Raw genomic sequence first — 13,185 nt, 5'->3', positions numbered from 1 at the left:
GGAGACCTCAGGTTTCCCATTTACAGGTTCAAAAACTGAAGTTCTGAGCTATCAAGCGAAGTTAACTAAGTTCACGTAACTATTAAATGGTGACTCTCTGGTCCTTGTTCCTTCTCCCTTGCTGTGCCGGCCACTATTTTGTCACTCCATCACCATGTGGACATCCATTACTGAACATTTCTTGGGACTCCCCCTAGCCGTTTGTGATAGAAGTTGGTATCTCAGCATCAAATTTAACCTTGTATTTTACAACTTATTGTTAAATTGAATCGGATGTTAACTAGCGTTTTTTTAAATGTTTATTTATTTATTTTTGAGAGAGAGAGATTGTGAGCAGGGGAGGGGCAGAGAGAGAGGGAGAGAGAGAATCCTAAGAGCCTGACAGAGTTCGAGGGGCTCGAACTCACAAATGTGGGATCATGACCTGAGCCAAGATCAAGAGTTGGACAGTTAACTGACTGAGCCGCCCAGGTGCCCCAATTGTTAACTAGTTTTCATGCTGCATAGTCTCTATTATAAGACTTCATAGGTGGTATTTTGGCACAGACATGCAGCTTTTGGAATGATGCTTTGCAGAGAGGGTTTTTTTTTTTTTAAGTGGTCTTTTCATAATTTTTGTTTCTGCCTTTTAGTTTACTTTAGTTCAAGAGGCTTTAGCTATAATTTGTTCATAAAAAGTGTAGGTATAGCAATCTGTTACAGTGGGAAGAGAATAGCTCTCGTTCTCTGGACCTGGTTTCAGTTCCTGGTTCTGTTACCTGCTAGCTGTGTGCCCTTAGCCTTAATTTACCCATTTATACTATGGAGATAATATCATCTTAAAATTTGTTATGGAAATTAGAGATAACATTTATACAACTCCCTGACATAAAGCCTTCCATGTAGCGGTATCCAGCAGTCAGTATCTGTTGAATATCAGGCAAGTAGCTTATACTATTACTGTTGTTGTTGTCATTATTGCAGTTGTCACCCAGCCTTTCATTTCAGGAAGTCTATACAACCCATTCTTCTTGAGACCTACTTATTTTGCAATTATCCAAGAATGGAGGGGAGGGACTTCCTGAAATGTCACTTGGGGGTCCAGGTTTGAACTTTGGCCGTGGCTAAGCTGACCTTCTCTGCTGCGACCTTTCCTGCCCTTTGCACAATCCCATTTTTAATTGGCTAGCACCAGCCTCTCCCGTCCTGCTTGCCATTGTCCTCCTTGTCTTTAGTAGCACAGAAGAGGTGTCATCAGTTCAGCCTGTTGTCATTTAACTCAGGGACATATGCTCGTTACATACATGGGGATGCCTCCTTGAAAGTTCTTTGAACAGGTCAGGCTTTCAGCTCCATTGAGTCTCCCACTCCCTTCACTGGAGATTACACTGGAAGTCAGGAGGCTTATTTGCAGAGCCTGCATAGGGGACAGAATTCTCCACTGTTAGCCATCTGTAGTGATCTCAGTGCAGCAGACCTTCAGTTAGAGCTGTCCTTAACGTCACTTGGGCCTTTGGGGCAGATTTTGCCTGCAGCTTGTATATGGATATAACCTCAGATGCTAAAATGAAATGGCAGGTTTGGTTGGTAAGACCATTGCTGAGTGAACCTAGTGATACTTGGTCCCTTGAGTCCACTTGCCTCATTGAACAATAAATTATGAAGCCTGCAGCTTTCATGTGTTCAGAAATGTGCAAACATTGTAGGGGAATTTAGCCTTTAACCTCGTTGAGCTGTTCATTTATATCTCCTAAAGATGTTCATCTCTCATAGAAAAGAATTCCGTCTACCAAACCGATGATTTAACATGTCTGGCTGTAATCCAACATTATCCAAAGAAAATATTCTGTGGTCGTTTCCTATGAGTGAAACTTTTCTCAATTGAGTAAGGAACTATCTTCAGATCCCTTACTGGATTTCTGAGTAATATGCTTGTGGCATATGTTTACAAAAATAAATAGCATTTGCTTTTCTTTTCCAGCATTCTTACTTTACTGTGCCTGATACCAGAGAACTTCCCAGCATACCTGAAAATGTGAGTACTTGGGGAGAAAAGTTAAGTTTTTCGTCTTGTTTTTTACTTAATTTATTTTATTTTTGTTAATGTTTATTTAATTTTGAGAGAAGGAGAGACAGAGCACAAGTAGGTGAAGGGCAGAGAGAGAGGGAGACGCAGAATCCAAAGAAGACTCCAGGCTCTGAGCTGTCAGCACAGAGCCCGACACAGGGCTCGAACTCACAAACCATGAGATTATGACCTGAGCCAAAGTTGGACACTTAACTGACTGAGCCACCCAGGCGCCCCTACTTAGTTTTAAAATAAAGTAAAAGGATACATTTTCCCATTATAAAAATAATGAGTTACAAAAGCAAAGGCAAATAGAGACTGTTTGAAAGGAAGAGAAAGTGTAAAGACAAGGAGGGATCATTCCTCATACTTCTCAAAGGTAATCCCCTATTAACATGTTGATGTCTCATTCTATTCTTTTGGGAATGTATGTTTCACATAGTTAAAATCACCTATCGCATAAACATTTGTCTATCTTATTCATAAAAATCATATTTGGTGGTTGCATAGTATTTCATTTGCTATGTGGTTTACTTAGCTCTTCCCTTAGTGTTGTATATTTAGATGGTTTTTAGTTTTTCTCTTATAAAGAAAATGCTTCTGTATGAAGAACTTACCTGTAAAGATTTTTTTATTCAGGTAGGTTTACTCAAGTACAATTATACTATGGTTCTATATTCGCTTTTAAGAGAGTAAAAGAAAATATTTGTGGGTATGAGTGTGAGGCCCCTCCAGTCCCACCTCTTAAAGAGTTTGGAGCAGTGAACTTGAGTCTGAGGGAGCAGAGGTTAATGTTTGCCCTCTGAACAAGATGAATTATGTATCTAGCCTTAAAACATATTTCCAAAATGTTTTACTTCGATTATAAATAGTACTATGTAGGGGCACCTGGGTGCCTCAGTCGTTTGGGTGTCTGACTCTTAATTTTGGCTTAGGTTGTGGTCTCATGGTTCATGGGATCGAGCCCTGCATCAGGTTCCACATTGGAACCTGCCTGGAATTCATTCATTCATTCATTCATTCATTCATTCATTCATTCTCTCTCTCTCTCAAAATAAATAAATACATAAACACATAAATAAATAAACATTTAAAAATAAATAAATAATACTATGTTGAATTAAATATAGATTCACCACCATGTAGGCACTTGATTACTTTTTAAAAATTGTATCAAAATATAATATCTAATTTACCATTTTAACCATCTTTGTGTATACATTTCATTAGTGTATATATATTCACATCGTTGTGCAGTCATCATCAGCATTCATCTCCAGGACTTTTTCATCTTTCCCAACTGAAACTGTGTACCCATTAAAAATCAACTCCCCATTTACCCTCTCCTCTCATCCCCTGGCAACCACTATTTTTTCTGTCTCTCTCTCTCTCTCTCTCTCTCTCTCAATTTGATTAGGTATCTTCTTTAAGTAGAACCATAGAATATTTGTCCTTTTGTGTTTTACTTATTTCATTTAGCATCACGCCTTTGTGGTTCATCCATGTTGTAGCATGTATCAGAACTTCCTTCTTTAAGACTGAGTAATATTCCACTGTAGGCATAACAGCCCTCTCCATTTTGTTTATCCATTGATGGACACTTGAGTTGTTTCTACATTTTGGCCATTGTGAATAATGCTGCTGTGAACATTGGTGTACAAACATCTAGATGTTCAAGTCCCTGCTTTTCATTCTTTTGGGTATATATTTGATTATTAAAGTACTGGAATAAGTGGTATATTTCTTTATAACTACTACAGATGCACAGAAAGGAAATTCTTTTAAATGTCTGTAAAACAGATAAATTATAAGTGTCAAGTAACCATGCTTTATTAATGAAGTTATTAGACTGTAGAATTGTCCTTAGGTAAACATCTTAGTCAGTTGGGACTATCAAATATATCCATAAAATTTATTATCTATATGATCAGGCTCTGGTGTAAAACACTGTTTTCTTTTTGTTTGACATTAAGTAGTAAAAAGTTTGGTCTGTCATTCCCATTTCAACGTTTATTTATTTTTGGGACAGAGAGAGAGACAGAGCATGAACGGGGGAGGGGCAGAGAGAGAGGGAGACACAGAATCGGAAACAGGCTCCAGGCTCTGAGCCATCAGCCCAGATCCCGACGCGGGGCTCAAACTCACGGACCGCGAGATCGTGACCTGGCTGAAGTCGGACGCTTAACCGACTGCACCACCCAGGCGCCCCTGTCATTCCCATTTCAGCAACAATAGCTAATATTACTGGGTACTACTGCTTGTCAAATGATGTATTCAGTGATTACCTGCATTTTTTCATTTACCACTCTTAATAAGCTTAGTTGCTAACTATCATAATTATTATTTTATATATGGAAACAGAGGCCCTGAAAATTTAAGCAACGTGTTCAAGATTCTACAGCCAAGAAGTAGTAGGATTAGAGTTCAAACATTGGTCTTTCTGATTCTAGAGATGAGCCTTCATATGCTATGCTACACTTCGAGCCCACAATTTTACCTTTCACCTCTCAAAAAATTCCATGGAAATGACAAAAGAACTATAAAATATAGTTCCAGAGGGAGCTGCCATGCACCAGAAAATTTCAGGAATTTCCACAACATAAAGGAAATGATTATGGATACTTAGCAGTCAGTAAGTAGACAATGGAAGAACCCAAAAAAGAACTAGAAAAATCCTGTGGAAGAGAAGAAGCAGGGTCTTACTGTGGACAAATAGCAAAAGGCTGTTTGTCGCGGGATTATTTTCAAATGCTATGAAACATTTATAAAAATTGATTATGTCCCAGATCACACTGAAAACTTTTAAAGAGAGAAACTCAAAGTCTTACAGGCCAGTCTCTTTTATGGCAATGCATACGACTAGAAATTAATGATAAATAAAAATTTAAAAATAATCATCTACTTGAAATAGTGACTGGTTCAAAGAGGATAAAACATTAAAGTTGTGTATTATTTAGATATTAATGGTAACAACACAAACAACAAAAAGCCAACGGATGCAGCTAAAACTACCCTCAGGGGGAAACTGATAGCTTCTAATGCTTTATTATAAATGAAAAACTTAGAAAGTAATGAACTTGACTTTTAGCTCAAAAAGCTGGAAAATGAATAGCAATAAAAAAGCCAAAGTAGAAAAATGAATTACGGTTTAGGTAAAAAATTTTGTTAAAGTAGAATTGAAAAATAAGACTTTTTAAAAACTGAATTTTTGAAAAGAAAACTAAAGTAAAATTAAAATTATGCAATAAATTTGGAACAGGCAGTAGAAAATTTTCTAGAAAAATATAAGTGATTGAAGTCAACCTAAGAAACAGGAAATATGAATATAGAACCAGAACTTGAAAAGATTAATGAAGATTTTTTTGGCCATCTCTACACCCTGCTGTTACAAATGTGCCAGCTTTAGGTGGTTGTATAGGCATGTTAAGGAACAGATATTATGTAAACTGTTCCAAATCATAGGAAAGGTATGTACGTATATGTATTATACAAAAGCAAAAGAAAAAATCACTTGTAATCCCATATCTCAGAGAAAGTCACGTTCCAAATTTTTCTTCCCTTCCTCTTTACAATAGTACTAGTCTTCACACTATGTAGCCTAGAGCCCCAAGGTTGCTATAGGACCCTGGATGGCCGGGGGGAGATAGGTGTCTGGCTGGCCAGAGCACAGGTCACTGCTCCTGCTTTATTCATAGCAAGTTTATTTCTAGCCACTTAAGTTGGGAATTAGATAATACTTTGAGATAAAAGTGTCCTCTTGATTAAAAAAAAACAAAACAGTTTCAGAAGCTACGTTTTAAAAAACATAGTGGGAGGGGTACCTGGGTGGCTTAGTCGGCTAAGCGTCCGACTTTGGCTCAGGTCATGATCTTACAGTTCTTGAGTTCAAGTTCCGCGTTAGGCTCTGGCTGACAGCTCAGGGCCTGGAGCCTGCTTCAATTCTGTGGCTGACAGCTCAGGGCCTGGAGCCTGCTTCAATTCTGTGTCTGTCTGTCTGTCTCTCTCTCTCTCTCTCTCTCTCTCTCTCTCAAAAATAAATGTACATTAAAAAAAAAACACAGTGGGGATCATACCAAATATATACCTTTATGTCAACTTTTTTTTTTATGACAGTGTATTATGGACATCTACCCTTGTCATTAAAATTTGTTATAGAATATCTTTGTTATAAAAAACATTGAACAAGTAAGAAGTACATATAGAAAATGAATTAACATTGTCCGTCCCCTACCCCTAGTCCCATTCTCCCTCAAGTTTGTATGTCCTTCCAGACCTTTTAGGCCTTTCTCTATGTATGTGCAGTGTCTGTCGTATGTGTGAGTACCTGCGTGTGTTGTAGACATTTTTTTAAGACATAAATGTGATACTATTCATATTGTTTTACAACTCACTTTTTTAGTTTAGTGTATTTTTTTTTTCAACGTTTATTTATTTTTGGGACAGAGAGAGACAGAGCATGAACGGGGGAGGGGCAGAGAGAGAGGGAGACACAGAATCGGAAACAGGCTCCAGGCTCCGAGCCATCAGCCCAGAGCCTGACGCGGGGCTCGAACTCACGGACCGCGAGATCGTGACCTGGCTGAAGTCGGACGCTTAACCGACTGTGCCACCCAGGCGCCCCTTTAGTTTAGTGTATTCTAAAACCTGTTTATATTTACTTCATCCTTTTTTAATGATTTTTTAATTTAATGGTATTACTATTCTTATGAAAATTATGCCTATTAATGCCTTAAAAAATCATATAGTACCACATAATTGTTGATGAAAATTTCAAATTCTCCTTACTTTCCACTTCTCAGAGGCAGCTACTTTCAAGTTTTTAGCAATTGCAGTATTTCTGTCCATGTTTTAAACCAATGTGTATATGGCTACCTCTTAATTTTTCTGTCTCAGATATCACCTGTTAATTTTCTTATGGAAATTGAGAGTTTAGGTCTTTTACCGTCTCTGAGCCCCTCTCTCCCCAGAAAAAAAAACTTTTTATCACTTGCATGTTTTCCCTCCCCCATTTTTCCTCTATCTTCAGGAAAAATTTTAAATCCATAATGTTTATAAATAAGCATGCAGAAGGAGACATTCGATTATGATTGCGTTTCCTTTCTTGTACAACTTTTTGTCAATTAAGAGTTTCTGGATTTCACATCTTCCTGTTTATTTTATTCCCTTCTGGTGAAACATTCTCCAGTAGTTTCCTCAGAAAGTATTGTGTTGGGGGCAACATTTTGAAACTTTCCATCACTGAGAATGATTATCCTACTCCGGAATGAGTTGGAAGTTTGCCTTCAGAATTTTGAAGATGGAACTTTGTTGACTTCTAGTTTTCCTGTTAAAACTTGGAAGTTGTAAGCCTTTCTGATTCCTGATTTATTTTTTAGGATCCTTTATTTGTCTCTGGTATTCTGAAATTGTACAACGATTTGCTTTGCTCTGGCTCATTTTCATCTGCTGTGCTGGGCACTTGGTGGGTTCATTCAGTCTAGAAACTCATGTCCTTTAGAGCTGGGAAGTGTTGTCACATTATTTCTCTGAAAAAATTGTTCTTCATTTTTCTCTTTTCTCTGGGGCCTCTATGGTAGGATGTTCAACTTTTGTGTTGATCCTCTAATTTTCTTTTCTGTTTTCTGTCATTCCCTTTTAGTTTTCCTTTTCCTTTTCCTTTTTCCAATGAGTCTTTCTTCCCTGATGAATTTCTTCTGCTGTCATTGTTGATATCATGAAGAATTGATTATAAAGTTTCAAGTTCAATGCTTGGTCTAAGAGAGATACGGCTTTTGATGGTCCTTTTCTTTCCCTTCTTATTGAAGAGTCTTTTGGTTCTGTTCAATAACTTGTTGTTTAATGGCATCTTGTTTTAGGAGTGCAATATTTTTTTTCTCGTCTCTTTGAGACTATTGTGTATAGATTTAAAAAATTGTTCTTCTTGCATGTTTTTTTCTTCAATGTTTTCTCTCTTCTGTTTCGTTCTATATCTTTGATTGTAGAGGCTTTCTTCAAGTGGGTGTCCAGCCCTGTTTAGCACTAAAAAGCTAAGTGGAAGGTCTGTGTTCATGAATGGGGCTTGTTACCTGGGGCCTTTATTGTAGATGATGGATCAGAGGTCTGGTTACTTAGGGGGTCTACGGGGGAGCTCTCAAATGTCAGTATCAGAATCTTTTCTTTAGATCTAGTAAGTTTTGTTTGTGTCTGTGAGCATAAGCTTCACCTACCAGCATTCTGGAAGCTGAGGAGGGTGGTGAGTTATGGGATATCAACATTTAGGATGTGTTCTTTAAGTCCCCCTCCCATTTTTTATTTAGTGCTTTATCCTCTGTCCTTAACTATACCTGGTGTCCCCAAGATTTTCTGGTTCAGTGCCTCCAGAAAGGTTCAGTGCCTTTCTGCTGGAGGGGTGTCAGAGTGAGCCTCTTGAGAGAGAAGAATCTTATTTTCACTGGCACCCTTTTTCCAACCTTCAGAGGTTCTGGGTGTCTCGATTCCCGAGCCTTTTTGGAGTTCTGTGGCCTGCATTGGGCTTGAGCTTGCAGCCTGTCCCTCTGTCCCAGCTTTCGTGTTCAGCCATTTGTCAGCTTCCAGGTCACCCTCCATGAGTTTTTCAACCTCAGTTGGTGCTGTGATTGGTGTTGTGGGCACGTTGGGCCAGATAATTCTTTGTTGTGTGGGATGGTCTTGTGTGTTGTGGGGTGTTAGCAGCATTCCTGAGATCATGTAGTGATATGATGGTAGCACACACCTCTCCAGCTGTGACAGCTGAAATGTCTCCAGACATTGCCACATGTCTCTTGGGATGAATGACCCAGCCTGAGAACCATTTCTTTAGTAACATCTGCGTTCTGGCTTCTGAAAATTTGACCTCTCTCTTCCAGTAATGTCTTTTCTCTTGTTCTTTGGGGTTTATGTCTTTTAAAATTCTTTCAGTGTGACTTTTCCTGGGGGGTTATTGGGGAGGGATGGTATCAGAAAGTAAAGACAAATATGTGTGTTTAGTCTGCCATATTTTACTGGAAGTCCCTCTAGTGTTTTAACTGTACCTCTCCTACTAATAGACGTTTAGATGGTCTCTAATGTCTTGCTATTATAAATAATGTTGTAACAATTATTGCCTAGGTGAGGTTCATTATTTTAGTTTTTTAAAATTTTAAGGACTGAGAATTCCTTCAGAACTTAAATTTAAGGTACTTGAAAGTTCTGATAATTTCTTAATTTTCAAAACTGCTATAACTAAGGTTAGAAATAGGTTAGGAAGAAAAAACAAACCTGTCTTCTTCATAGCCTCAGCTCCAATTCCTGTCTGCACTGCCCCCACCATTAAAAAAAAAAAATTTTTTTTTTTTTTGCATTCCCTCTGCTGGTTTTGCCACTAATGAACCAATTCCCTGTGTATGACCCATTGTCCCCTAAATCCTCCTTTGCAAATCGGTAAAAGGCTGGCCTTGTTTGTTTCTAAGCGGGAATAATAAAAACAATCTGCCAGACTCCTAACATACATGGTTCCATTTAAATCCTTACAGCTCCTCTGTGAGAGGTAGACGTGAGCCCCATTTTATATGTAGGGACCCGAGGCTCACAGACCTGAGGTTACCAGCCCAAGGTCTGTACCTAAGTGGGGTGTAGTGACTGAGGTTGGTAAGGAAACCAAGCATTTTGTTTTCATTACGCCAGCCTGCCTCCCTGCAGTTGGCTTTTGATATTCATGAGGAAAGAGAAAAAAATTATTTTTCATGTCTCAAATATGAAGTGAAGCAGGAACGCTTTTCCTCTAAGGAGAATCTGAACTTTTGTAGGACCAATTTGTGTGATTTTTGACATAGAGTCAGTACTGAGCTCTAGCCATGTTGAAATTTGCATTTTAATCTCTTGGTGATTTTTCAAGGATTAATTTAAAATGACTAAATTGGTGCATTGCAGATTGAAACAAGCAATAACCACGGGGTTGTTAATATGACATAGTCTGCGGTAGTGGAAGGAACATGAGTTGTGGACACAGCCAGACACTGGGCTCCACCACTTGGGGACCTTGGACTACTTACATATATTCTCGGAGCCTCAGTGTCCTTATGTAATTAAAAAAAAAAAAAAATGGGAGGAACAAATGAAGCATTGAATGTAAAGTTCCAAGTTCAATGCTTGGTGCAAGAGAGATACAGCTTTTGATGGTCCTTTTCTTTCCCTTCTTCTCTTTGCTTTCCTACAATCCTAGTCTTAACCTCTTTTGAGGTCTGTGTTGTGGCTACGGGCTAGGGCACATTACTTCTGGGGGCTTGTCTTTCTCTGGGTTTTTGCTAACATTCTGGGTTGTGAAGATCATTTCCTTTCATGGAGTGTGTGTCTGACCACACAAGTCTCTTAGCAGCTTCCAATGACACCGTAATTTTTGAAGCTTAGAAATGGTGCCAGGAATGAAGTCCAGGACTCCAGTGCCTACCACATGGGGGGTTCTGTAAACATTTATTGACTATCTCCTCTAAGGGGCATACTGAACTTAAGAGAATAAGCAAAGAAAAGGATGGAAGGACTTTGGCACATGGAACTTAATTCTGCCGCCAGAGAATCCTGTTGCTCTGGACAGCTTCAGAGAACGGTTAATGTAAGAAAGAGATAACACCTACCATGGATCAGTTCAGGCAGTATTTGTTATGTCATGGGATCTTCACAGCAGCTTGTGGTGTGGTTGCTCTCCCTGCTCTGAAGAAGAAATGAAGCCCAGAGACCTGAAGTAACTTGCCCCTAGTCAGCCGGCCAATAAATGCTAAAACCGGTCATCACACGCAGGTCAATCTGATCCCAGTGCTGAGATGCTGCTGAGCCCTGGGCCTTAGGCTCCATGGCTTCCTACGCCCTTCTAAGAAATTGCTCATCGGCAGTTTCAGTTCTGTCATTAATTTTGTGAACATGTTTAATGTCATTTCTCCTTCCAGAATGAGAGGGATTAGTATTTTTTTGTCGCTGCATCTCTGTAATTAGCACTTTACCTAGAACATAGTAGATTGTCAATATATATTTATAGAATGACTGAATGGTTGGCTGGCTGGCTGAGTGAATGAGTGAGCAATGCAGCCACCCCGCAGAAAGGGGAAAATAACAATTCTTCTCACTTGGCTTTTGGGTCAGTGTGTCTGCAAGACATTAATGAAAAGCAAACATAGAAAATTCTTTCCACTTTTAGATCGCTGTTGAAGTTAATTCTCATTAATCCTGCAATTTCTGCGTCGAAATATTTTCTTCCTTTTCACTGAAAAAGCATCACTAGGTAATTGTTCATCAGGGTTTTTCTCCATCAAGATAACACATGTAGGAGTGAATTTTATACAGGCAATAGTCAAATGAGCATAAATCTTTATAAATTTTAAACAATTGACCTGCACTAAAAAGAAATCCCAGATCAGGAACAATAATAATAGGTATGGGTAGTAATAATAACATTGTAAACTGGCTGTATAAGGGACTTTTTTTTTTTTTTAAGCACCCAGGTTTTGAAGTTTACTTTTGATTAATGGATAATCATATAGACCTTCATTTGGGATATTAAACAAACCTGTCTTAATTATCTGGTCAGTGTCATACTGAGTGGTTAATGATGTAGGAAAAGCATTTAGAATGGACAGTTACATATAACATTGCCCAGGCTCCACTTTGTCAAAAGATGTACCATGATATAGAAAAGATTTATGAACTCATCGTGACTTTGAGAAATAAACAAAGTTGAGGTGGTACTAGAAGGCCTATTATCAAGTACTGAGATTGTAGAGAATTCCATTGTTGCTCTTAAGGGTTGTCAGGTAATTGTTTATTCTAATGGTTTTTCCATTCACACAGGAGGGATAAAAGTTGACCTCTGGGTAAACCCTGCCTTCTTTCCTATAATATACTTCTCTGATGTGATTGCTTAAGTGAGTTTGTGGAATTCTTAGACAGATTATTTTAGAATGCAAATTTATAATTCCCTCTTAAGAATCCCACACAACTAAAGTAACCTAAATTCTTAAAAAAAAAAAAAAATCAATTGAGGATTCTAAAGGTTTACGTTATGGGAAAATAATCTGAGCAAGAGTTATTTCAGGAAGTAAGCCCATTGGCAAAACCAAGCCTCTTGCCTGAGAAGCCTCCTCCAGACACAGTACAGTAAGTCTTTATCATGTGTACTGTGTATGAAGCTGAAAGTCACAAAGACTAATAAAATGACAGACCGTGGGGCGGATTAGCATCTGTTTCGAAGGCTCCAAGGAGTACCCAGCTTAGAGTCGGTTCTTTGGTTTGGGGATTATCTCATTTCCCCAAGGTATTGAACCTAAGACGCTTTTTCTCTAAGCCCCACTATATCCCCTCCCATCCTTGGCCCATCCCCCCAAACCCCCACCTGCTTCCTAACCCCGGGCGTGGATCACAGTGAGCCTGAAGTCCCCAGCCACCTGGATCGGCACAGGAGCCAGCAGGGATGGCTAGAAGTCAGCAGCTATTATGGGGCTTCTCCTGGGGGAAATGAGGTTTGTCAGGTGCCTTCCCCTCCTCTTTGTCTGGATTTAGAGCCACAGAGGGTTAGAGCTGGAAGGGACCTTTACTGTCATTTCTTTGTAGAGATGAGAAACGGGAGCCTGGAGAGGCTAAGGAGCTTGTGCAGCACACGCCTTTTCCGAAACTCAACTTCAAGGCTGTTTTGGGCCTGTTGACTAGAAACCTTCCTTGGACCTGAGCCCTTCCCAGCCCAAGTAGTGGTCAGCTTCATATCCCTGCTACCCAGCCCTACAGAGTAGGCCCATAATACATGCTAGGCAGATAGGAGAATGCTCACAAGGCACATCATTGATATGTAACTGAAATAATGCTTGAGCTCTATGAATGGAAACAGAATGTCCTTAAACCTAAAAACGTACTGGCACTGAGAAAACTGAACCCTTCTGAGTCTGGACACTGGAAATAGTCCCTCTAAGCAAGATTTTCCTTCCCAGCAGGTGAGTCACACAGAGATTTCATTGTCAGGGAATAAAGGGAATGGTGATTTAGACTTAGCCTTGGTGGCATTATAATCCAGGAGACTAGGCCCAAGACCAGGTGAGCGGCAACACCTTGCTTGACAGGATTGATGGTTCTTTACAAGGAGGACTGATCCCACATTAAGTGAGTGGACTCTCCCTCTAAAAAAC

General features: G+C 39.2%; 1 protein-coding gene across 11 annotated transcripts in view; it reads left to right on the top strand.

The window, feature by feature from the left end:
- The window catches only part of DENND1A (DENN domain containing 1A), a 513,010-nt gene that overhangs the window by 252,973 nt on the left and 246,852 nt on the right, over nt 1-13,185 (top strand). For 10 of the 11 annotated variants that reach the window (XM_043566883.1, XM_043566886.1, XM_043566881.1 and 7 more), the window contains one exon: nt 1,961-2,014. In XM_043566883.1, coding sequence (XP_043422818.1) covers nt 1,961-2,014 — 54 coding nt within the window. Of the gene's footprint in view, nt 1-1,752; nt 1,865-1,960; nt 2,015-13,185 lie in introns of those variants that run through there. The other variant, XM_043566887.1, reaches the window with a different exon arrangement.

Source organism: Prionailurus bengalensis, chromosome D4 (assembly GCF_016509475.1).
Source record: "Prionailurus bengalensis isolate Pbe53 chromosome D4, Fcat_Pben_1.1_paternal_pri, whole genome shotgun sequence".
NCBI lineage: Eukaryota > Metazoa > Chordata > Mammalia > Carnivora > Felidae > Prionailurus > Prionailurus bengalensis.
The sequence above is the reverse complement of the archived record's forward strand: the minus strand, read 5'-3'. Positions and strand labels throughout refer to the sequence as shown.